Raw genomic sequence first — 27,818 nt, 5'->3', positions numbered from 1 at the left:
GTTACATAAAGTTTTATATATGAAAATGTGTGCAATTTCATGTAGAATACAACAAAAAATAACTCATGGTTGTAGCTTTCATCAGTTTTGAAATATTTTCATATAAATCACGATAAATAGAAAAAACTCGACCGACATGGTCGAAAACTGCAATTGTAAGCTAAAACACTTACAGTCTAGTAATATTCAAACAATTACCTTCATTTTGCAACAAATGGGAAGACTCTAGCACAATATTTCGATTTATGGTGAACTTTTGAAAAAAACAAATTTTTTTACGTCCGCGCATTACAAATTCATGCATCATTTTGTGATAATATTTTCTCTGTGTTGCTTTGATCATTTTACAATTTGTTATATACCAAAATCATCGCAATTTAGTGTACAATGCAAAGAAAAAATATAACTCATTAGCTTTAACCGTTTTGCTCACAGCGCGATTTGTATACAATTATATGAAATTTTTTTTCGCGCTGTCATATATTTCAATATTTATATATGATAATGATATTTTTTCCATTTCTGATGGTTGCATACTAAACTTCAGGCAATGACAAAAAAAGAGCCAAAATGAACTCTTAATCTTAAAAACTAAGAGTGCTGTGATTTTTGAAAAAATCTTTTTTCCGCTTCGGCGCTAACTCCCGAACACCGCCAGCATACGGCAGACACTTTTGTTGTGGCGGAATTCAAAACCACAAAAACAGTACACAACACTCTCCCTGGTCCTCGGTTGCTGGAAGATGGAGTAAGGCGCCCACGGGGTCGCCAACACAGCACACAGAACCACAAAAACCAAACCAAAACAGAAAACACACGACTCACGAACATACAGCAACAAGAAACAACACACTAACAAGGAAAAATAACAACTTCTGAATCAGGACACAAACAAACTGTTTAAGACCAAAAAAACGACTGACTAGCACTCAGCTCTGACTCAAGACTGCCTCCAAAACCGAAAATCCTCACATATATTCCACAGACAGACAGCGCCAGAAACAAACTAACGACCTCATCCCTCTTCCAACAACCAAGCACTCACTAACGACAATTACACTCTCTCTCTCTCTCTCACAAAACGTTGGAAATGCTAAATAAAAACAAATTTATTCATCCCTCTACATTGTAAATAGAGGCTCGGCGTTTAAGGGTTAAATGAACTAAAGTTAGCGTCATTTTATTTAAAATTTAGCTTATTACCCTTAAAAAAGAAATAAATGGTTGACATAAAAACTGGGTACTGCACAGTTTCATAATAGCGCATTTACAGTAGATGTGTACGTATACTAATGTTACCCCTACTTCATGGGTTGTCATTTCCTTTTTCACTTAGAGTAAAAGCCGTTTTCTTTGCGTCACAGTCATAACAAAGGTACAATTCAATAAAATAACGAAAACATGTACATAATGTTCGTAGAATGTAGTACATTACAGGTAAAATTCAATCAATTTAAAATTATATACTGTACAGGTAATAACGTACAGAGAAATAATAAGCAAAAAATATGTTTGAGCGCTAACTACTAATGAGAGAGAGAGAGAGAGAGAGAGAGAGAGAGAGAGAGAGAGAGAGAGAGAGAGAGAGAGAGAGAGAGAGAGAGAGAGAGAGAGAGAGATACTGTAATATACAGTAACTGTACTGCTTTTGTATTGTATTTAAGCACAAATATATAAATACAAACTGTAAGATGTATTAGCTCATGAACCTGCTAGCAGAGCCCAACGCGCCCCATAAGTGACGCCATTGTCACGAGCCATCTGTACTCCGCCTTCCGCTGTGAGTCAGTTGTAATGAAGATACGAAACCATGATGAGTATCATTTCCTGATCCTGCCTAGCATTAGACCCACCATGGCGCAGTGAATGAAGAAACAGGACCTACAGCCATATCCATAGTACAGCATGGCACCACCGCCGAGACAACCCTCGCTTGCATCCCCCAGGGGCAGAATTGCAAGGACAAGAAGTTCAGGAACTGGCGTCAGGATATCGCCGGCTTCAATGCTGCAGGCTCAACACGCATACAAACCCAGCAACAGGCCATCCAGAACCTTCAGGCTGAGATAACAGCGTTGTCACCCGGGATAGCAATGTCCCCAACCAAGGGATCCCTTCATCAGCAGCTCCAGAAAGTGCGAGGCTGAGGTGTCCCCTGCAGCCTTCAGGTCTTGGAAACGGTCAATGGAGTGTTGGCTGCAGCTATGCAAGGTGAAGCCTAACGAGGTTGTTCATCACATAAGGCTACATTGTGTCCCGATATTGCAACGCACTTGACTCAGATATACCGACGCAAGAGTGGAGTGCCCTCTACTGAAGGGGCATTCAATGCAGTTACAATTAGTGATAAAAGCTTCTAATCAAGAGTGCAGTGGCTAGAGTTTTTTTATTTGGCCCAAGAGCCTTACCTTACAGACTTACAGTTCCTTCAAGTTGCCCCAGGTCCTCAGTGTGAGGCACCTTTGATGTCTACTTCAGAGAATTGCTAACGATCTTCCGGTGTATTTTGCATCTTTCCAATCTTGGATGGTCTGGGATGCATCTTAGATATTTGTCGAGCTTATTCTTAAACACATCTACGCTACCCTGTTATGTTCCTCAGATGAGCTGGTAGCTTATTGAATAGACGCTGCATTATCGATGCTGGTGCGTGTGGATTAATGTCCTGTGTGCTTTCTTAGTTTTCCTGGTATAGTTTTTGGCACTATTAATCTACCTCTGCTTGCTCTTTTGATATTTTTAGTTCCATGATGTTTTCGGTAATTCCTTCTCATCTGTTTCCATGCTTGAATTACCATGTAGCGGCTTTCTCTTCTCCTTTCAAGACTATATAAATTTAAGAATTGTAGTCTTTTCCCAGTAGTCAAGGTCCTTAACTTTTTCTATTCTAGCTGTAAATGACCTCTGTACACTCTCTATTTGTGCAATATCCTTTTGGTAGTGTGGGTACCATATCATATTGCAATACAGTGAACCCTCGCTACTTCGCGGTTCGACTATCACGGATTCACGACTTCGGGGATTTTTTCCATTACGTATGTATATTATAAGAGAAAATATACAGCGGATTTTCCGGAAATTTCAAAATAGTCGCTGGATATATGAAGACCCAAATATTTCATTAATTCCATTAATAATTATTAATATCTGTAGTACTGTTGGTTCATTGCATTATGACATATAATTCAGTACAAAATGAAATTAAACAAAAGAGAATGTGATCATACGATAATTCATTATAGTACTAGTAAAAATTAAACTGAACATGAAACGCTTAATCAGATGCAGTCTGACATTGTCATATTTGAATGGTGTAAGGCTGCTGATGGCTACATATACACTAATTATAAAATACAAATGTAATGAATGCATCTTTTCCATGAATCTTTGTACTGCATCCAATAATACTGTTTGTTGCAAAATCACATCTCGAATAAACCTATACTACTACAACAAAAAAAGCATAAAATAGTGTAAAGTATATTTGAATTTGAAACTAGCATGTAAGATGGGCTGTGATTGGTTCCATTGGTGACAGATGACGAATCAGCTCCCAAGTTTTGTAATCTCGCCTGTGATTGGTGTTTTGACCGCTTCTCCGACCCAAGCAGCAGCTTCCTTTGTCTCTGACCTGCAGCATCTTCTCGCCCACTTCGCTTTCCCGCCTCTCGGTAGATAGATGTTGTTTACATTACTTGTGCTGTGCGTGGCAGTGTGTGTTTGAAGTTGAACTTTTTTTTAACTTTGTTTAACCCCACAATGGCTCCCAAGCTGTTCTGCTTCTGCTAAGGCTGGTACTGAGCCTAAAACGCCAACGGAAATGATGACGATTGTTGAGAAGGTGACACTTCGATATGTTGAAGGAAGGGAGAAGTTACGCGTCGCGGCCCGCCATTTTGAGTGAACGAATCCACCGCTCGCTACATTAAGAAGGATGAGGCGTAAGATTAGGAAGACGGCTGCCATCACCTTTAGCAAGTCAGCAAAGCGAAGTTGTTACGTCGTAATAAAACGATCGCCCATATGGAAGGTGCTTTGTCAATCTGGATTGCCGATCGTCGAAGAAGAAAATAGCCTTGGATACGAACACCATCCGAACCAAGGCTTTGAGGTTGTATGAGAATTTCGCGCAAAGGAACCTCAAGATGATGGCGACCACGCTGAAGAAGAAGAGGAAGACGACGAAGATGATGTAGATGAACCTCAAGCAGGACATCCACTGATTCCCAGCCTCAGACACGACGTTTTACCGCCAGCAGCTGGATGGTTCGCTGCTTCAGAAACGCTCGCCTGAAAAGCCGCTTTCCTGCATGGCGAGGGCTGCTCACGGACACGGGTCACCGCTGAAACTTACGCCAATGAGACGCTCAAGAATATTATCGCTGAAGGTGGATACAAGCCCAACAAGTCTTTAATATGGACGAGACGGGTTTGTTTTGGAAGAGAATGCCATCGAACTTTCCTGTTCAAAGAAGAAGCCAAAGCCTCTGGCTTTAAAGCATTCAAAGATCGTGTTACCCTCGGATGTGTGGCAATGCTGCGGGATTTTTATGAAGCCAGGCTTATTTATAAGTCGAAAAACCCTCGTGCTTTGAAAAAAAAAATAAGAATCTCCCTTCCTGTATTGGATACATAATCCAAAAGCATGGATTACGAAGATGTTGACCTCCAACTGGTTCCACCAGTGTTTTATCCCACAAGTCAGTAAATATCTCTTAGAGAAGGGCTTGCCATTTAAGATCCTTCTCCTGTTGGATAACGCTGGTGACATGCGACTGATCTTTCGCATGAGGGCATTCAGGTTGAGTTCCTGCCACCCAACACAACGCCCTTAATTCAACCGATGGACCAGGGGTTATCAGGGTGTCAAGGCCCTCTACATACCTAAGAATACCTTGGCGGACTCGCTATGTGTGTGGATGCCGCCAAGAAGATGAGGATGAAACATTCAATTTGAAGGCGTATTGGCGGCAGTGCACATTGTTGCTACGCGCCTTCAGAACATCCAGAAGGCACTGCAAGAAATGAAACCGCTACCGCTAACACGAGCTGGAGGAAGTTGTGGTCCGAGATTGTTTACGACGACGAGGATTTACGCCTGCCGAGATTCAACACTCTGCAGTACGGAAATCTGTGCAGTTGGCTGCGATAATTGGAGGTGACGGGTTTGGCGGTTATGACGACGGAAGACGCTGACGAAGTTGTTGGACTGCCATTCCCAGCCGCTAACTGACGAGACCTCAAGACCTGACAAAATCAGCCAGTGAGGAAGAAAATGAACCACAGGAAGAGACCCAAGAAGTTGTCGAAGAAACAGGCTTAACATTAGAACGGCTTGCCAAGCTCTGCAACCCCAGCGAAGGAGCTGAAAGAATTGTCACAAGAATGGGACGAGGATATGGTTCGCTCTCTGCAGTTCTGCAACAAAATCGATGAAGACATGACTTTACAGGATGCTTCTTCGATCAAAAAAGAAGCAGCGCAGCAACTTCCCATCACAATGTTCTTCCAGCCTCGCAAAAAGAGCCAGTTCCTCCTGCTACTATGCCTTCGGAAGAAATTGGAAGAAGTGTCCCAGAAGAAGAAGAGGTGTCCCAGGAAAAGACACCTCAGTCTGAAGAGACGTAAAATACAATCATTGGCTGCACAGTAGAAGACATCATCAGCTTCATCATCATCATTTCTACTGTGCAGCAAATTCATCGCCATCATCATTCAAGTTTTTCTTCAACTTCTTTCATGGTGGGTACAGTAACAATCTTTATTTCTTTATATACTTTAATATTCTAACATTTTAATATTAGTGCCTGTTTTAGATTAGGTATTGTACATGCATTATGTTCTGTACATTAAAGGGTGGTTGTTAACAGTACATACGAGGAGGGCTTTATTGTAACTTCCAACTCTATCGTGAGTAAAATACTGTACAATTGTACAGTACGCACCATAACAATCTTTTATTTTTTTTTATGTTCACTTACTGTTTTATTGCTTATCATTTGTGCCTGTGTACTGTATGTACGTATTGTAGATATCTGTACATTACTGTAAAGGGTGGTTTGTTAACAGTACTATGTAAAGGAGGGTTTTAAAAGTCTGAATACATGTTAAATAAATACTGTAAATATGGTGTCCCTACTTCTGATTTTCAGCTATCGCGCCAGTTCTGGAACCTATCTACCGCGTATAAACCAGGGTTCACTGTATTCAAGGATTACACGTGACGCATTTATTTATAAAGCATAATCATGTGTTCAGCTTTTCTTGTTTTGAAGTGCCGGAACAGCATTCCCATTTTTTTGCTTTGCATTTGCCAATAGAATTGCTATTTGATCATTGCATAACATATTCCTATTCAACATCACACCAAGGTCTTTAACTGCTTCCTTGTTTGTGATTGTCTCTATATTAGTCCTTTATATGCATATAGCATTCCTACTTTATCACCATAGTTCACTGATTCAAATTTATCAGAGTTAAATACCATCCTATTTATCTCTGCCCATTTATATATTTTGTTTAGGTCTCTTTGTAGCTTGTTCCTATCTTCATCACAAGCAATTTCTACTTATTCTTGTGTCATCTGCGAAACTTACTACTGGAGTCCTTAACATTACTGTCTATGTCTGCAATCATAATCACAAACAGCAATGCAGCTAACACTGTACCTTGTGGTACAATCGGATATTACCGTAGCTTCATCCAATTTTCATCGCTTGCAATCACTATCTGTTTTCTGTTTTGCAAAAATTCTTTATCCATCTTCCTACTTTGTCAACAATGTTATGTTTTCTAATTTTTTTGCTAATATTATGATCTACCTTGTCAAAAGCTTTTGCAAAGTCTAGGTAAACTACATCTGTACCTTTTTCATTTATCATATTTTTTATATATGCTTTCATGGTGGACTAACAGTTGGGTTTGTGTACTTTTTCCGGGTACAAAACCATGTTGTCCTAGTGAGTCCTTTAATGATTTTTTTATTAAGTGTACGCAAAAGGCTACCGATTGTGCATTCACTTGTCCTAATTGTAATCATGATTTATCTGAATATATGCTATTACGTAAGCTCATGGTAGGCCTAAGTGATAAAGTGCTAAAAAGGCAAGTATTTCAGTCGTGTAATGATATTCGTGATATCGACTCTCAGAGTCATGTGCAGTGTGTTTGAGGTCGCCCGTGACGCACGCCCTTCGTGGCAGGGCATGGCCTAGCAGCTTCCCCCCAGCAGCTGCTGCCGGGCGGTGAGGAAGAACCCGAGGTGGCTGCCGCCCTTAATAAATGTGACAAGAGTGCCCTGTGAAAGTACAATCACGCCCTGTGGTAATTGTGGTATCTGGGCATGCCTTTGGTATTCCTCATGTCCCGCAAGAAACACGACATGTCACGGTGCGGTAAAACTGGACACCTGAAGAAGTGTTGCAGAGGGCGGAGCACCAAGAAAAATGTCAGTGGTCTGGCAGAGGAGTCGGACATAGTGAGTGCAGTGACTGCAGTTGTCGTGAGCGCAGAGGCAGTTGCGGAATGGGCCATCCCCACAACCCACTATTCGTGTTGATGTATGCTTGGCCAACTCAACTGAGTGGTCCAGTGTAATGAGCCGGTGCCGGACACTGGTGCCCAGGCTTGTGTTGCGGGACCCGCTGTTCTTGCGACGTTGAACGGAAACCGCCGCGCGGAGGTTGAAGGGAGGGTTATGAGACTTTGCCAACCTACATCTGAAGTGTTTAGGTCGACCTTGTGTACTATAGAATACAAGGAGGCACACAACCCAGGAAGTGTATCTTGTAAAGTCTTCCAATGACTTTTATCTATCCTGGACGCCAGCAAGAAACTAGGTCTTGTGCCAGAAACGTTTCAAAACCATGCCCCTTCTCGACTCCGCCCCACAGCAGCAAGTGCACCCATACGTCCCGTCAAGCAACCGATCAATCTGCAAGACCGTCGACCATCCCGCTTTTCCCCTACTGAGAAGAATATTACCATATTGGAAGACTGGTTATTAGCCCATTTTTCAAGCACGACCTTCAACACCGAGAGCGAGCCCCTCCCGGTAATGGAAGGGAAACCCCACCGTATCCACCTATTACCTGATGCAGTTCCTTATGCCTGCCACGCACCTGCATCAGTACCCAAGCACTGGGAAAAAGAGGTGAAAGCCCAGTTGGAGGAGGACATTAAGAGAGGGGTCTTACAACGAGCTCCCCCTGGGAAGCCCACAGAATGGTGTTCACGCATGGTGGTCGGCCAAGAAATCGGGCAACCAAGACATACAGTCGACTATCAGAAGCTCAATGCAAGTTGTAGGAGGGAGACCACCATACCCCACGCCTTCGGATATGGTATCCAGCATTCCCCTCTGCTCATACAAGACTGTGGCCGACGCCTGTTGGGGATTTCACCGGGTGGAACTGGACAAGGAGAGCATACCCCAACTACATTCATCACACCTTGGGGCAGGTATCAATACCAAAGGACACCAATGGGGCATTGTTCTGCCTCCGACGATATACACGCTCTTCGATGATGCCATTGAAGAAGTACCCAGGAAATTCAAGTGTGTGGATGACACACCTCTCTATGATTCAAGCGTGGAAGGGGCCTTTTGGCATGTGTATGACTTCCTCACAGTCTGTGCATCTAAAGGCATCACCTAAAACCAGAAAAGTTTAAGTTCTGCAAGAAAGAAGGGAATTGTTGGGTTTGATGTTGGTTGGGACTCCTACAAGCCTTCAGAAGATTGTCTATCCGCCATCAGAAGTTTCGATGCCCCAAAAGCCCACAATATCTGACATTAGGTCATGGTATGGTTTCACAATCAGCTGGCCCCCTTCCGACAACAGCGCCTATCATGACCCACTTTAGAGACCTACTGAAGAAGCCCTCAGGCAAACAGGTCTATTGGGATGAGCACCCTTCAGGAGAGGTTTCGTCAAGTGCAAAACACCGCCTGCAAGTTAGCCAAGGATGGCCTCACCTACTACGACAAAGCTGCGACCAACTGTTGCAGTCACTGACTGGAGTAAAGAGGGCGTGGGCTTGGTCCCTCCAGCAATATTGCAGCTGTACATCCGTCACCCCATTCTGCTGTAGAGATGGTTGGAGAATAGCGCTGGGCAGTCATTTCCTCACGCCCGCGAGTCTGGGTATGCAGCGGTGGAGGGGGAAGCCCTTGTGGCCTGGTGTTTAAAAAAGGCGCGGTTGTTCTTATTGGGCTGCCAACTTGACAATTGTCACAGATCACCGCCCTTTAGTTAAGTTACTAGACAATAGAAGTCTCGGCGATATTACCAACCCCAGACTGTTTAGATTGAAGGAGAAAACATTATTGTATAATTTCCATGTTAAATACCTACCAGGCAAGAGAAATCATGCTGCTGACTTCCTCTCGATTTCCTGCCCTGAGGACCGCGAGATAAACAGGATGAGAGCTTCAACGAAGAATTAATGATTGCCATGGTGTCAGCAATCACAGAAAAACCTACAGGAGCAGTGTACCAGATGAGAAAATTGTTGAAGAGGCCGCCTGGACGACCCAGCATATCAGCTACTAGTCGCTCGAGTGACTGCAGGGGACTGGAACCCAAGAAATCCCAAGAAATTGCATGTTTGAGGCCCTTCTACAGCGTCAGGGAACGTTTATCTACATCCGGCAACCTGGTCACATACTGTTTCAACGACAGCTGCATCCGCCTTGTCATCCCCCGGAAGGGCTCCGCCCATCAGGTAGCCGCCAACCTTCATGCTGGACATCAAGGCCTAGATACAATGTTGAGAAGAGCGAGACATTCCGTCTATTGGCCGGGCATCGAGGTGACCTCCAGCATCATCATTCACAGTGTACATCGCTCAACGCCCACTCACCATCACTGCCTGCGAAGTCATGAGGATGACCCCTGCCCCAGAGTATCCGGCTCAACAGACCGTCATGGACCTGTTTCAGCTTGCAGGACACACGACATGGCATACTGCGACAGGCTTACAGGTTGGCTCGAAATAGCCCACTTCCCTAATGGCACCTCGTCTGCAAAGGTCATGACAAAACTTAGGAATTACTTCACCGGTGGGGAGCACCTGAACAATTGTCTCACGGACGGCGGCACCAACCTAGTGAGTGAAGAAATGATGGTCTTCTATAGGAGATGGAGAGTTGACATACGCTATCATCTGCCCACTACCCGCAGTCAAATGGGAGAGCCGAGGTCAGTTAAGTCCGCAAGAGGATAATTAGAACAAGTATCAGTGGGACTGGGAGCCTCGATAACGACAAGGTGTCATTGGCCATGCTACAGTACCTGAACACGCCTGAGGGGTATAAATAAATCTCCGCACAACTGGCAACTGGGAGACAGCTACGCGATGGTGTTCCGACACCGCAAAACTCAACTATATGGTAGACCGCCATTGGAAAAATCCAATAGAAAAGAGAACGCAAGTAGCAAAAGAAAATGAGAAGATAACTGACAGCGGCACCAACAGGAGGCTCACACCCATACAGCCAGGCACACGCTAAGAAGTTCAGAACCAGATGACTAAGGCCTGGGACAGGCTGGGAATTATAGTCAAGCAACGACCTCATAGGCAGTACACAGTAAGATTAGATGGCAGTGAGCGTTCGGCCGATAAGAAACAGACGACACCTCAAGGTCATTGAACTGCCCGCCAGTAAGCCAACAGGAGCCACTCCTACCGAGGGACGGCGGCTCATGAGCCTAAGTCTTCCCCATCAACGCCAAAGGTGCGGCCCTCAAGGAAGAGAGGCCCCTGCCTGGATGAACGATTATGTATAATTAACCATGCTTTGATTCTGCATTTTACAAGATGAAAGTATTTTCTTTTTTTTTCTTTTACTGAATTTAAATGTACCTTGAGTTCGTATTTGCTGATGTGATGATTATTTCACTTTATATGTTAATGCCACTGATGTTGAACTCTTTCACTCTCTCTACTTTTCCATCATCTTAATGTTGCCATTACTCATTATGATTGCGGTTTACCATACCTGTCTCTAATGTTTTTCTTTAAAAGTGTTAGTCATTTCGCTTATCGTATTGTCTGTCTTTAGTGTTGCCAATGTGTTGTCAATGATAAGTCGGAAAATATTACCCTCTTCGTAATATTTTGGGAGGGAGATGTAAGATGTATTAGCTCATGAACCTGCTAGCAGCACCTAAGCGCCGCCCATATAAGTGACGTCATTGTCACGAGCTATCTGTACTTCCGTCTTCCGCTGTGAGTCAGTTGTAATGAAGATACGAGACCATGATGAGTATCATTTTCTGATCCTGCCTAGCATTAGACCCAACACAAACTTTCCATTCTGATTTTACAGCTAAAAACACGAAAACTTGTAAAATAGTACTTAAAAATTAAACACACTTTCTGCCAGGGTATCATCTTTGAAAAGTGCAGTAACTTTGCAAATGGGTATCACATCTTGTAAAAGTACACCAACTGAACATGCTGTAATTACATGCACATACAGATTGCACCAGCAGTTTTCTCTGAGGTTAACAAAGTAATTTTCAAAGAATGACACTTATACAACTCTTAGTTACATCTCTGATATTACATTAACGAATTCATTTTATCAAATGAGCGCGACTGAACAACCTCATCTCAAGGTCATGTAAAGTCCTAGTGACAAGGACTTTGCGAATGGACATAATACTTGTATGATATTTATCTACAAAAATATAAATATAAATTTTCCATATTGATTTTACAGCTGAAAGCATGAAAACTTATAAATGTACTTCAAACATTAAACTAGCATTTTCTGCAGGGGTATCATCTTTGAAAAGTGCAGTAACTTTGCAAATGGGTATCACATCTTGTAAAAGTACACTAACTGAATGTGCTGAAATTACCTTAGCTTCATATTTATGTATGTACAAAAATAAAAATAATACATTTTTCATACAGATTTTACACATAAAAGCATGAAATGCATTTTTCATATAGATTTTACACATAAAAGCATGAAATACATTTTTCATACAGATTTTACACATGAAAGCATGAAATGCATTTTTCATGTGGATTTTACATATAAAAGCATGAAATATATTTTTCATACAAATTTTACACAAAAGCATGAAATGCATTTTTCATACAGATTTTACACATAAAAACATGAAAACCTGTAAATTACTTCAAAAATTAAACATAACCACTTCTGCAGGGTTTCTCGAGAATTTCTTGTGTCTGTGAAAAAATTGCGTATGCCAATTAGTCAGGTTCCAGTGAAAGGTTTGTGTGTGTGAATTCGTGCAACTCGCATCGTGTAAGATCGAAGTATTACTGTATACACTTTTATTTATTCCTATTCATAAATCCTCATCCTTATTCTTTTTTCAACACTTTACATTCTCTTTCAATCTTGTAACTTGTTCAATCATTCTCTTTCACCACATCATAACTTTGGTTCCCCACATTCAAAATCATCTTTTAAAACTTAGCCAGTCATCCTTCCAGTACATACAGTCTCGTAGTCTCCAAACTCTCTCGCCCATAAACTTTTATTCTCATCAAACTTTACCATGCAAAACCTCTCATATTCCTTAAAAAGTCCCTGATATCCCTCTCTCCAATTATACTAAATTTTGCTATCCTAGTACGCATGCACTGTAGCATTAGCCCTGCCTGAGGTATGATGATCACTGGGTGATGAACTGGCACCTCCGGTCTCCTGTCGTGAGGAACAGTGATCAGAAGTCCACCTGGACTTCTTCAGACTGGGCCTGGACTTCCCCTTCTCCTTTCATGGTCAGGGAGAGAATCCACAGATGAGGAGGAGCAGGATGAAGAAAACGACGAACTAAAAGACAACAATGACGATAACAAGGAGGAAGATGAGGAGGAAAAACAGCAAGTACAAGTCTTCCTTTTCTTCAACTTGTCAGACTTCTTAGTCATCTTGCACACCAGGGGGTGGGGATCATAAAGGCTGGAGGGGGAGAAATTATACAGTAGAGCCAACTTGCTCAGCTGCAAGCATCACTACAGCCATTGGAGGATCAGTAGCAGACAAGGAAGACACAAGAGCTGAAGAGGCAACAGCAGCAGAAGACATATTGATGGTTAATTAGTCATTCATTCTTCTTACTAACAAGTCCAGGAAGGCAGCAAGTAAAGGACTTTGTACCTACAGCATGTGCTATCCTGCTTGAGCCACTTGATCATCTTTTTGTCTTCTTCAGTTGCATGAAGTGCCTAGGACTGGACATGATCCAGGAAACAGGGTGTTGAAGTTCCTGGTAATATGCCTGTGATCAGTCAACTACATATCATGGAACAGAGAAACCCTCCTTAAAAAAGTTGCCCCAGAGATGGAATCAAAATGCATACTCAGTTTATTGAAACTGAACCCAGCACTAGAACAGATCTTAATTATTATTCAGAAGGTGAATCCTACAGTGGCCACTGACTTGAAATTCACGCTTCCAAAGAATATGGTGTTTATTTTCAAGAAGTTATAGAAGATAATAGGAAATAAAAAAAAAAAAATAGGACATAAAAAAAGAAGAGATCATATACAGATAAACTTTCCATCATTCAATCAAACAAGGTACTGTACTTTAGTTTTAATAATGAAAATGCTTGGCAAAGACCCTTCCCCTCTTTCCAATTTAATGTCAACTTAATCTTAACATGCCTATGCCATTTGGCTGCAAAATGATCAGTTGTGGGCATACAGTACATGAAGAATAGAAAAGAGAATAGGGAACAACAAAAAGAAATTCTAAAAATTAAAGTTTTTGGACTTAAAATAAGAAGAGAAATTTGTGAAGAGCTCTCTCACCACACTAAGGAGTCCTTCATATGAGAATAATGATGCTCAGGATATAATCAACAAGTCTGTAAGTACCAGTAATCACCTCATCATGCTGAGAAAGTTCTAGGAACCACTATCTGAGGACTTGTGGACTGACATTTAATGTGTACAGGGTGGTGTTACAGAAACTGGCCTCAAAATACAAATGTATTTTTTGCCAAATATTAGCTACATGTCAAGTAAGGGGTAATAACAATCTGGTCTATGATACTTCCAATGAAGACAAACAGTACAGTACTTACAAGAATAAGCAACACTCGAAGTTCATACTGATGGCCAAGTTGTTTGAGTCTATCATGGACGTAATTTGGATTGAGGTTATGGTATCGTAAACTCAAAAATAAGGCACAGGTGGTTGCTCCCATCACATAGTCTGGTACAATTTCTCCATACTCCCATGGTACATTTCGAATTGATTTTAATATGGGATTTCCTCGCTGTAATATAATTTAAAGCCCTGATTATCTACTGAAAAGACAATTTCTTCATTTGATCGTTAACACAAAATGATGTACATTTTTCCTTATCTAAGACAAAAACAATGCACTAGTCAAGATATTATACAAATATTTATTCCTGTGATTACCTAACAGCAAGCAGTAGTGAGTAAATTCTGAACAGCTGTCTCAAGAGTTTTCTCATGTTTCTAAAAGCTATGAATGTTTATAAAAGTAAGATAGATAAGAATCTACTGAAAAAACCTTTGATACATGTCCTTTACTTTACCATTTTAATTTTATATATGATCTTTCTTTTATGAGCTTTTATGTGAAAAAGGTCTCTATGTTCTCTTCTACTTTGTGCAATTTCTGTCTTAATTCTAATGTGGTCTAAATCTTCATGTACACCCTTCCTAATTTTCTGGAAATTCCTACAAGTCTTCTTCCCCTTATATCATCACATGGTCAAACCATGAACCTTAGCATTTTGTAGTCATCCATCTCCAAAATCTCCATTTCCATTGTAAATGCCACTTATCTAGATTGGTACTAGCCTTTCTTACTGATATCTTAATACAGCATAGTACCTGTTTCACAACTCTGTGTTTCCAAGGTAACAGAAATGTTCTACCTCTTCCAAGGGATGTCCTTTTACCACAACATAGTCCTTCTCCTCCTCCTCTTCCCCTTTGTTCTAATACAGTATATTTTGGTCATCTAAAATTCCTTAATCTAATTTGAAGTCCTGAGTTTCTCTTGTATCATCATCTCTCACAACCAATACACAGTAAATACTGAATTCAGCACTATATCTTCCCATTAGCATAACCCTGCTTTTGCCTACATTCATTTCTAGTTCTCTCTTTTCCATTCCACTCCCCCATCTTTTAGAAATTTCTGACATATGCTTCTGATTATACTTTTAAACTAGTAATCTACATTTAGCAATTCAAGGCAGCTTTCCATTCTGCACTCCTTTGTAGTTTCCTCCATTACAAGGATAACTATTAAAAGACTCAGTGCTGAACATAATGGACATCAAAACTTAACTTTCATTCTTCTGATAAATCTTCTAATTCCTTCACTCTAGATCTTGTTTTATGATGCAGTAACAACACTAGCTTTGTCTTTCAGGAAAGAAATGATGAGATGATGAGTATGATCTGCTAAAATATGAAGGCCTTAAGCAAAGTAACAAAGTGCATAATATATAAAATCAGATTAAATAACATATCTTACAGCTAAGATTGTGATACCAATTATATAAAAATAGTAGTCTACTGGTAGATCAAAAACTTATCATCAGGATCTCTGACATTACTGGTATCAGAATTCCCTCTACCACAGATGTGTGCACAACAGAATTTTGATGAAATTTTACATGGAGAAAATCAAAGCTCTTTCCAAGCTCAAGGAAAAATACATCAGAGAATGATACAAGATTAGTGTTACATCCATCCTTCTCCTACTGCATAAATATACAGGTTGACCATCACTAATCCGGCATCACTGGGACCTGGAGGGTGCCGGATTAGCCATTTATTTAGGCTAGAATACACGAAACCCAGTAGCTAAGCACCTCATCTTAGAATTAAAATATCCCATAAATCAGTACAAGTTGGTTAACACTTTCCTGTCCAATTGACGTAATATTACGTAATACCCCCACCCCCTTCTTTCTGACTGACGAATTTTACGTAAAATTTACCGACATTTTTCGTGCACGTGTGGTAGGGGTAAATTTTTTTCATTTTTCGGACAGTTGGTGGTTTCCATAGGCTAAAGCATACCTGACCGTAACTCAGGCATCAATACGCCAGGCAAGCAGTTCCTATACTGCGCATGCGCAAATCCCCGGCATAGTAAATTTCTACAATGAAATCAGCTGATCCTACTTTTAAGTATCTTACATTTTTTTTAGAAAATGTAGGATTACACTTTTCTATAAATTTTTTAGTTCTCTACTGTGCATGCACAAATCCATGGCATAGTAAAATTCTCACAATGACATCAGCTGATCCCACTCCACGCAGGCCTGGCAGGCCACACTTCTGTCAGAGACCATGCGATGAGGCTGGGTAAACACGTCGCGCTGTTTACATACAAAGCGGCGTCAATCGAGAACAGTTTCCAACATGCTTTTCGCAAAAGTTTTTTACGGTAAAACTAGCGGAAAACGCTTAGCATCACATAAGAGACGTCTGATTTTAGGCAGGGCTCTGAATCTCATTTTTCATTATTATATATCGATATTTAGAGAATTTTTGTTGGCTTTCTCATAAAAAAATAATTCAATCGCCAACTGTTATAGCTTTTGAGCTACTTAACGATAATGTTGACAACGGTAACATTTTTTTTCGTTTCAAACAGCTTATAACATCAAAATGAAACTGTTGCCGTTACCAAAGCCATTTTTCTTGACTCTCACTTTATTCCTCAACCTTTTTGTATATTTACAAAGTAATTTCTATGAAAAATATCCGAGCTAGGGCTCTTCAATAAAAAAATGTCTAGCGATAATTCTCACCGTGATGCCGGCAGCGCGCTCTGTTTCTTACCCTATTTTCTATCAATTTTTCACCAACTGGACTTATTCGTTTTTCATTCTTTTATATATCGATATTTAGAGAATTTTCTTGGCTTTCTCATAAAAATAATTCATTCGCCTAACTGTTATAGTTTTTGAGCTATTTAACAATAATGTTGATAACGGTAACTTTTTTTTTCGTTGATCAACTTATAACGTCAAAAATGATACTGTTGCCATTACCAAAGCCATTTTTCTTAACTCTCCCTTTATTCTTCAACTTTTCCTCTACATTTTCGTATATTTACAAAGTAATTTCTATGAAAAATAACCGATAGGGCTCTTCAAAAAAGATTTTTTTGTAGCGATAATTCTCATCATACGCTGGGCAGAGCGCTCCGTTTCTTACCCTCTTTTCTATCAATTTTTTCACCAACTGGACTTATTCGTTTTTCATTGTTTTATATGTCAATATTTGGAGAATTGTGTTGGCTTTTTCATAAAAAATAATTAAATCGCCTAACTGTTATTGGCTTTCTCATAATAAATAATTAATTCGTCTGACTTTCATAGTTTTTGGGTTACGAACGAAAATATAAAAATAAGTAAAGAATTTTTTTTTTCGTTAAATAACTCACATTTTTTTGTATTTAGAGGTCTGGGACTCTTATTCTGACTATTCCACCATAAAATATAAACATTTAGAAAAAAAGGACACCAAAATGAATGTTGTTGGCATAAAATTTCTATTTTTGCTGAATTTTCAAAATAATTATTTTTTCGACTATCGAAGCGCCCCAGACACATTGGGGCTCATGTACCCTCAGTGATGTGATAACTAAACAGATAGGAAAGGGTTAATAAAGATGTTTCAAATACAGGTAGTGCGTTACATAATTCACTTACTTGATGGGGTTAGCATTTAATATCGATAATGAAAATATTTAGAAATATTTTTAGATTTCGCATTGGCGCAGGCAGCAGGTACCATCAGGCAGCGAGAGAGACCAACTTACAATAGAAAAACTTCTTTCCTCCATCTCTTTATTCCATCTGCTAGTTAAAAAGTAAAGGAGAATGATAAAGTATTGTTAGTAACGTTATACTCTTGCGTAAATGCATACAGCCATAAACAACTGAACGGAAACTGTTGTTTTGCTAATAATCGACGGGTAACAACTGTTTTGCTTGTATTTCAACCATCGTGCGGTAATACACAATTACTGTAGTTATGTTACAAATGACGTTAAGTACTGTACAATAGGACTGATATATTTTTTACACTATACCCTTATTCACTTTGGAGAAAAGATCGGCAGGGAAATATACTGCTAAAGTAACTTTAAGCTGCAAGTTGTAGCTGAAGCTGAGAAAACAATGTTCAAGCTGCTAATGACTAAAAATTATCGTGCATCGGCAACATGGATGAAACTCGACCATAAATAAAACTGGAGAGAATGTATTTTAATCAAAACTACTGGGCATCAAAGAATACAAATTACTACTGTTTTCACGCCGATAAAAGATAAATACATAAAGCTCGTATTATGATGAAATAAAGAGAAAATAGCGAACGGAATCTTGATTTTTTTTTACACAAAACAAACATGCCCCCAAAACGGCCAGCCGCGATTCCCACGAACGTCACATATTAACAAAAAATAGCTAAATTAATTTCACAACGAGACGTATGTAAGTTATATTTCGACCTAAAAACACTTCGTATAATGAAAAATATCCTTGTCCCAAATTAATAAAGTATCCATATTCATTTACGCTAACTAGAAGCAAGAAAAGTGCTTTGAACTTAGTTAAATGCAGCGAAATAAACACCACGATATCGATTCTAAAAACAAAACATTGATCGCAATTCATAATACAAAAGCAATATGAGAATATACGCAATAGGAAACAATGTAGTAATGCATAACTTTTTAAAAGATCCATGAAAAAGATGCACATTTGTTATGTTGATGTTTGTATAATACTGTTAATATGTGAATAGAGTTCAGTATAATGTAGGCTAGGCTACCCAGTTTGTTGATGCAGCACACTGCGCCACCAAATCGGCGTGGTCGTGAGCGAGTCAGTGCAGCGACCGGGAAATTTGAAAATTAGTGGGAAACATTAGAAATTACTTCTAGCCGAAATTTGTGCCAGATTACTGATTGTTCCAGACTGCTGATTGCCGGATTAGTGATGGTCAACCTGTAGATGTAAGTTTTGATAGTAAGACTGAGGTGTACGTACATGACCTCTGAAACCTAACTGTAGAGAAATCAAGGAGACAGTCAGTAACCTATTATCATGACCAACACTATATTTACAAGATGATAAAAATAAGAAAATTTTAAAAGTACAGTACAGTAATTTGTATTTTTCCTAATGTACAAACCTGAAGTTCTTTACATAGGGATTTAGCATGTGAATGAGAGCTGGAATGACCATTCAAACTTATGACAAGGTAGTGAACTACTGACAGGCAGGGAGAAGCCCCACCCACCTGTTATTCTGTGCTCTACTTTGCCTTCAGGCCCAAGTGCCAAAGTGAGGAGTGGCTGAGATGGGCCATTAATGTAAAGAATTTCAGGTTTGTATATTAGAAAAAATACAAATTACCTCTAAAATTTCCTACTTGTTCCTAAACATATACAAACCTTCATTCTTTACATAGGGATTTACCCATTGGTGGGAGAATCTGGGTACTCCGAACATGGGATGTTACCTTCCTGGTAAATTTAGGAGCAGAGGAAGGGACCCTGCACCTCTAGCATACTGCAAATATGGGATGTAGTAGATGCTAGACTTCTGGACCATTAAGTAAAGGGTTTGTACTGTGAACCCCCAAGTATTTGTGGGGGATGTGTACCAGAGTCCCCCCCCCAACAAATAGTTAACCCCTCAGCTAAAAGAACCCTAAAAGAGTTCAGAGGTCTGGTTAAACAAATCATTTATAACTAACCCAGCTAAAAATGCTTATAAATGCCTATCCTGAAAGTTCAAATACCAAATTTATACTTAAAGTGTCATCCTACATCAAATGTACCTTAAATTATTATCTTATTACGGTATTAATCTTTGAAATTATATTTATATATCATTTCAGAGTCATCTTAAACATTAGTACCCTTAAAAATAGATACATACTACTTCAAACCCTTGCAGCCAAAACAGAAAGATAGAGTGAGTTATCACTAATTTATATTCAGCCAGCACAGGCAAGAGAGAGAGAGAGAGAGAGAGAGAGAGAGAGAGAGAGAGAGAGAGAGAGAGAGAGAGAGAGAGAGAGAGAGAGAGAGAGAGAGAGAGAGAGAGAGAGTTTTTATCTCTTTAATCTCTTGAGGAATGTTAATCCATTTCTATTTAAGCAACTGACAATAAAAAATTTGTTTTTTTTTGTCTTCCAAAGATGTACATTTACATTTTTAAAACAATATGAACTAAGCATCTATTTATCTAGCTGTCTATTTATTTCTCACATTTTACCCTTTGGAGAGAGAGAGAGAGAGAGAGAGAGAGAGAGAGAGAGAGAGAGAGAGAGAGAGAGAGAGAGAGAGAGAGAGAGAGAGATCCTAATCCTTCATAGTGGTTGGCAACATTGACCATCCAACCCATGCTGTCAGGTTACTTGAATTATTTGAGAGGTTCACCCTCCCCCATGAGCTCCAAGACTCTAGGAGAAAAGATTGGAGGTGAAATTTGTTTGTTTAAATTTTACCATTTACTTACTATAGAAAGCATAAATGTTGTAATTACTGTATATTATTATTATTATTATTGAAAATTAGTACTTATTAGTAGATAAATCATTTATCTATCATACAAAACAAATGAACATACCATAAAAATTCTCTCACCTCAGTAAGAGAGAGAGAGAGAGAGAGAGAGAGAGAGAGAGAGAGAGAGAGAGAGAGAGAGAGAGAGAGAGAGAGAGAGAAAACATTACATATTATTGCATCTTATTTTATTATTATTATTATATTATTATTATTATTACCATATTACTATTTAATCCTATTAATCTTAATAAAAAATTTGATTAGTAAATTATTACTTTATCATAAAAATATATTTAGTCATGAAAATAACATCAAAATACACTACTTAGTCAATATTTCTCGAAGAAAAAGTCCATGAATAGCCGAATTTTTGTGAATAATTTATGATACATTCCACAGAAAATCCTGTGAATCAGCGAGTCCGCAAATCGTGTGAACGCGAATATGGGGGTTTACTGTATACCATTACTCATTCAGGCTGTGAGAACCCATGCTGAAGTTTTGAAGACAATAAAACAGGTAAATATGATCAACGAGCTTCCTGTATTGCCTGTCCTCCTTTCCTTGCCAAGCAGGAAGGGAACTTGCACCCCTTTATTGTCAATGACAAGACTGGTGCTCAGTCAAGTAGCTAACTTACAGTTAAATCCATCTAGCTTGTATACGGAATGGCACTGACTCTCCACTTACTGGAGAGGAAGGAAGAAATAGAGAGAGAGAGAGAGAGAGAGGAGAACCAGTCACTCCTAACCCATTCCAAAGGGAGCTGCTCGCTATCCAACCCATCATGCAGCACCACTGGTCCAAAGAAAGCAAGTCTAAGGTGAGTGGGTGACTTCTGCAGATAAAACAACATGCAAGTGATCATACGAAATCACCTCTCCACACATATTACCTGAAAGCCAACAGGTTCCTACTGAGTGCAAAGTACATGGTGATGGCCCTACTATCATGAGCTCTTGTCCAGACTGCAATTATCCTTCCACATTGGAAGACAGTGCCCATGGATCAACTTACAGAGCCAAGAAGTATGAGTACTCTGAAAACTCCTTCCTTAACTCTGTTAGTACTCTGAAAACTCCTTCCTTAACTCTGTTAGTACTAAGTAAAGCGATGTCGACATACAAATCTGAGGTGATGAATTTCTTCAAGATGGTACTGCTGCACTCAATCAGAACTCAGTAGAATCTCACAAGAGTCACTACTGAAAAGTCCTTCAGTGAGGATAATGAAAAAGGTTCAAACTGACATGACTGACAGCTCTAGTTCTATGGGTGAGCTGGCATGCTGTTCAACTCCAACCTCCTTAAAGTCAGAAAAAGCTGTGAATTCCATAATCCAATACCATGTCAATGAAAGGGGAAGAAGGGAAGGGGAAAATGCACAGAAGGAGGAGTAAGAGTTATAGGTCCCACTGTTCGGTTGAATCCACAGCAGGAAGAGTAAGCATAAAAAGGTATACACTCCCTGCAGTGAATCCCTAAGCCGCCCACCTTGTCTAGGGGTTGGGATCTGAGGGGTAAAGACCTTCAGGCTTTTATGTTAGGAAAAGCACAAACTACTTTAAAAATTTGCTATTTGTTCCTACACAAATACAAACATTCAGTCTTTACACTGGAGCTTGGAGTCTGAGTAAACCTCTGAACCAACTGATCTGATTCTACCCAACCAAGAATACCTTCCTGGTCTGGAAGAGGTGATGAAGGAATCACACACCTCTAGCTTGTTGGACATTAGGGATGTTGCAACTGCTAGATTTCTGGCTTAACAGTAATGAGTTGCATCATTACTTTGAATAAGGCTTGGAGGAACTGAGTGTCGGAGACAATAAAACTTGATAATAAAATAAACAGGTTTGTTTCATTGTCTATCCCTCTCTCCCTTGTCTAGAGAGGGGGGGGGAGACATGCATTCAATCCATTTACAACAAGATGAAGGACAAGATGCCCTCATCAAGTGGTCACCAGCAAAACTTGTCTGTCCAGCACATGATGGCCCGCTACCTGCCTCTCCTTGTTAAGCGAGAGACTGCTAAAAAAGAAAAGGGAGGAGACCAGTCACTCACACATTCTCTCTCACTTACCTAACACCTTAGACAAGAGGCATTTATCCCCTAGGGAAGCCGGATGAGCCGCACTACTTGTTGAGCAGCCACTCCAAGATCCAAGGAAAAAACATGTCCAAGGACCTGTGGGCAATGTCCCGAAGTAACAGGAGGTAAATTTGGACTGGCACGACCACATACCTGCTTGTATTACCCGCTGAAAAAACAGGTTCTTCTGGAATGCACAGGATGAGGTGATGCCCCTAACTTCGTTATCTCTTGCCCAAATTTAACTCCCATGTAACTCGTCGACAAAAAGTAAGCCCACTGCTGTCTCATGAAGCCTGAAAGATACTGTGCCCTGGGAAACCTTTTCCTTGGCCGAGCAGGAACTGCGAAGAGGCACCAACACCCAGCCTGAGATGTCGAGTTCTGCAGCACCCGAATTGGGAAAAGTAGCATCATGTCTCAACCATGCCTTCAAAAGGACTTGAATCTGGACTCGAATCTGGCATTAGGGACCAATGGATTCTGAGTCTTAGTTACGAATTCCAGGACCAACTTGAAGGTAACAGAACCCCCTCCCCTCTAGTGCTTAGCATCAAAAGCATATGAAGCTCACCTAGTCTCTTTGCTGATGCCAGAGCAAGCAAGGAAAACTGTCTTATATTCAGATCTCTGTCCAACGACTCACTCAATGGCTTGAATGGTGTACGGGCTAGGCTCCTTAAGACATGAGTCAAGGCTCATTCAGGGGCCTAAGTTCCCTGGGTGGGTAAGACTGTTTGAAACTTCTCGACTGGACCAAGGGCAGCTCTATAGCCTTTAATGGCTGAAACGGAGAGAAGCTTCTATCGGCGATGAAAGGTGAAAACATTCGCTATATGCTGAAGAGAAGCTCTGACTGGATAGATACCCCATCAACTATAGAACACGGCCCATTTTCCCTGGTGCGCAGCCGCTGAGGATTCTGCAGGTAACCAGACAACCCCTTCGCTATCTGTCCAGACAACCCCTTCGCTATCTGTCAAGAAACAACCCTCTCACTCGCAAGAGATGCTGGATAGTCTCCAGGCGTGAAGTGCTGGCACTTTCACCACCTGGTGATACCACTCAACGTGTGGCTGGCACAGAAGGTTGAGCCATGGGGGAATCTCTCTCGGGACCTTGGAACAGAGCCAGCAGGTCTGAGAACCACTCAGCGTGTGGACACTGGGAGCTATCAGAGTCGATCTGATCACCTGACAAATCAGACAAAATGGAGGGAAGGTGTAAGCCTCTAAAATGTCCCTTGGGTGCTGGAAAGTGTCCTCCACTGGAACCCATGGTCCAGCACAATTGAGAAGAACACCAGTAATCTCCTGTTGTACCAGGTCACAGGGAGACCATGGTTGGGTCTCCCCAAAACTTGAAGTCTCTCCACAATGTCTTGATGTATGGACTACATCCCTATTATCAAGCTCTGGCAACTAAGCTTGTCTGCGACCACATTCTGAGACCCTAGAATGTATCTGGCAAACAGCTCCACCGAGTGTGCTACTGCCCACTCGTGCACCTGCACTGCCTACCTGTGCAGTTGAAAGGACACCAGTCTCCCTGGCTTGTTGATGTATGCCACTAACATACAGTTGTCACTTATCAACACCACAGAATGCCCCATCATTCGGTTCTGAAACCCTTGCTAACCTACCTGACATTGATGTGGAAGTGTCTTTCATTCTAGCCCCACTCACACCTGAAACCAATAATTCTTCAAGGTGTGTGCCCCACCCCTAATATATGCATCTGTAAAACAGAAGCACCTTGGGCTCCTGTCGTCTAACTACCAAGTTAGATCTCTCCTCACTTCCTAGGACCAGGGAACAGGAGAGAAAGGAGGGTCCCTCGCCGGAGACCACTCCTCCTTCATCCTCCACTAAAGGGAGCGGAGGCGAAGCCACCCCTGAGGGCCCGTCTTCTCCAATGATGACAGGTGACCCAGAACGACATGCCACTGCTGAGCAGGTTGTTCCAGTCAAGACAGGAACTTCTGTGCTGACTCTGAACCTGCCTATATGAGTCCAAAGGGAAGACCCTTGCTACTGCCGTGTCTATCAGCATGTCCAGATACTTTAACATGTCCTTGAGCATGAGATCTGACTTCTTGAAGTTGATCACTACACCCACGTTGTGACAAAAACTCGAGAAGCTGATCTCTGTCCTAGCAACTGCTGCAACAAGCTCACCAAGACCTGGATATCACCCAGGTACTTATACAGACGTACACATGTGAATGAGCTTGAGCCGAGATCTAAGTGAACACCTGAACTGGGACTGGGTCCATAGACTGGGGACCCTTGCAGACCCCAGTAGATGGGCTACCAGGGCCACTACCAGTGGCCCAGGCAGTAGTTGCACCAATGTGCTTGGGAATGGGAGCAGTGGTACTCGTGGTACCGCTAGCAAAAGACCGGGGTTGGTACCGATAGCCCAAGTAGGCAGTCTACCAGGGTACACAGGGGTTTGAAGAACCCCCAGGTAGCAGTGGCGTGTGTGTGCTCAGCAACGGGAGCAGTGGTACTGCCTGGGTAGGCAGACTTACGGGGCCAGTACTGGTGACCCAGGTAGATGGACTACTAAGGCCAGACTGGTACACCAGGGTTCCGCAGAACCCCTGGAGTAGTTACACCCATGCACTAAGCAACGTGGTATACATGCTAGCGAGAGACCATCAGCCCTCTCTGCAAAAAGAGGGCTGGCCACTGGAAGCTCTCTCAGACTTCTTGCTGGAGGACAGAGCAACCTTCCTCTTCCTCTGCTAGCTAGCTTTGGAAGAAGGGGAGGAGGCAACAGCACTCGACGACAGAGAGGAAGGACAAGACGACAATGACGACCTCCTTCTCTTCTTGATCATGCTGAGCGTGGCCTTCGACAACAGTGTGTAGAGGAGAACATTACCCACAGCTGATGTTGGAAGGCCTCTCATAGCATACAGGTGATCAATGAGATCAAAGACACTGTTCCCCCAAGAGGCCTTGAGAGGCACATAACTCTCTAAGGCCCTCAGCCTACATAACAGCCTGAAATTGAAGTTAGGTTAGTTGTTTTGATTAAACTCATGTCAAGGTGTGACACACAATAAAGAGGAGGGAAACCAAATGCATGGCCTGTCCTTCCTTAGACAGCACCTAAACCCTATGTCTCCCCTCCAAAACCGCTAAAGTGATTGAGGGTTTACAAGTACTATACATGTACTATATATATATATATATATAACAAACAATCACACAAAAATATTTTAACAAAAAAGAAAAAGTATAGAAAGCAAACGGCAGTTGGGCAGAGAAGCGCAGAGACATTTCACACCACAGTGGCCGAAATCAAAGTGGGGTGCATACCGAGAGGTGGGCGGGGCTTCCCCCTAACCGTCAGTAGTTAAAGACCTTGTCTGAAAGTTAAATGGCTGTTCCAGTTCTCATTTGCAAGCTAAATCCCTATGTAAAGAACAAAGGTCTGTATTTGTGTAGAATAAACAATGTATTAATAATTGAAATCTACAGCACCATTTGTTACTTTTGCTAACTACAATAGCAGGCAAACAGTTAGCTATTGAGGTAATATAGGCAAGATCAAAGAGAAAAGATAAAAATAGCTGTTTATAGTTTAAGAATCAAGGTAAAAAATTTGGCCATATGGCCCTGTGCTGGGGCTATGAAGGCCATTCAGTGCTGTTGCTGGTTAGAAGTCAACCCTAATAATGATAGCCTATGAGAAGAGGTTTTACCCAGTAGGAGAATACTCAAATGAGAAACATTATAATGTTTCTTCTTTCATAAGAAACTCCAACTTTTCCAAAACTGTTGGTGAGTAAGTATTATACAGTACTGAGGTACAACAAAATTATTAAGAGGTTTGACCTATATCTTCCAGAAAACATAACTGTAATAAACATCACCAAAATCTCACCTGTCTAGAGCTAACAATCACACAGTTTTTGCTTGGTAGTTTTGCACCACCAGAAGATACTTTCCCATCTACTGCCTCTGATGAATTTTTCAGTTCTTCTGGGGGCTCTTCATAAAATTCTGATTTCTTCAATCCACTAAAGGCCTCTGTTGTGGAAGGACAGCTCATTAATCAAGACTTGAAAAGCCAGCAATAAGAATATCAATTCAAAGTCAATTATTTATATCAAATAAAATAAAATTTGCAAATGTGATGGTTGTTCACACACATTTTAGTAACTTCTCTTAAAGCCATTAATTCCAATCAAAAGCAGTAGACCATGGTATGTTTAGCTACACTCAACTGTCTGTGTCAAATTGAGGAGCACTAGAAGCATTAAGCACTATTATTACACAAAAAAATGCCATGTTACAAACTATAAACCTATCTTTTTGCTAATGCTTAATACCTATTCATAAGTCCAACATTCAAATCCTAAACTCCAGCTTCACTTCAGTCATGAAGTTGACCAAAATGACTTAGGTCTATGGCTCCTAAATGCATTGTGTCTAATAAAATGCTCACAAGCATGTTCAACGTAGTGTAAAGTTTCCATGCCTCTGGAACCACCACTCTCAATGCATTGATGATAAATATAAACCATATCTCCTCACTTTTTGTATGTACTGTCTAGGGCGGTTGTAGATTGATATACTGTGCTCTCAATGTCATACCAAGAAGCAGCAGATTGGTTAGAAGCCAGTGTTGCCAACCCCAACATATGTTTTCACCCTACACAGACACTGAAATTACCATGTTTTTCCTCTCATTACCCTATGACTCAGGATATGACTAACAATAAGCTTGCTGGGATAGTATTTATCAATTTTCTACATTTTTAAACTTTACATAGAGAAATTACGAAGACCTGTAGTGTTCAGTCTTAACTTCTTTACTAATACAGTTTTATTCCTTGAATATCTTTGAAGATTTAGTCACGAAAGTGGTATTCAATAGTTCTGGTCTCATTTTATTTCCATTTTTTTGTGTCTGTGTGAATAGAACAAATTCTTCCTGTCTCCACACTGGAGTGGAGAAGGATTAGAATCAGTTTTGAAAAACAATAAATTTTTAAATACTGGATCATCATCAACATTCCTTACATTTATCAGGAAAACCCATAACTCAATGTGTCTTCATTTTCAGTTCTCTGACCTCCTCTTTGGAAAATCAACAACATTATGGTTAAGGCAGTCTTGTTTTGGTA

At 40.8% G+C, this 27,818-nt stretch overlaps 1 protein-coding gene across 13 annotated transcripts in view; it reads right to left on the bottom strand.

Moving 5' to 3' along the window:
* The window catches only part of Ercc1 (DNA excision repair protein Ercc1), a 222,878-nt gene that overhangs the window by 142,754 nt on the left and 52,306 nt on the right, over window positions 1–27,818 (bottom strand). For all 13 annotated transcript variants that reach the window (XM_067119873.1, XM_067119866.1, XM_067119867.1 and 10 more), the window contains 2 exons: window positions 26,573–26,718; window positions 14,080–14,274 (listed from right to left, as the gene is read on the bottom strand). In XM_067119873.1, the coding sequence (XP_066975974.1) occupies window positions 14,080–14,274; window positions 26,573–26,718 (341 nt within the window). The remainder of the gene's footprint in view (window positions 1–14,079; window positions 14,275–26,572; window positions 26,719–27,818) is intronic.

This window comes from Macrobrachium rosenbergii, chromosome 17 (genome assembly GCF_040412425.1).
Source record: "Macrobrachium rosenbergii isolate ZJJX-2024 chromosome 17, ASM4041242v1, whole genome shotgun sequence".
Lineage (NCBI taxonomy): Eukaryota > Metazoa > Arthropoda > Malacostraca > Decapoda > Palaemonidae > Macrobrachium > Macrobrachium rosenbergii.
This window is presented reverse-complemented; position numbering and strand designations above follow the sequence as displayed.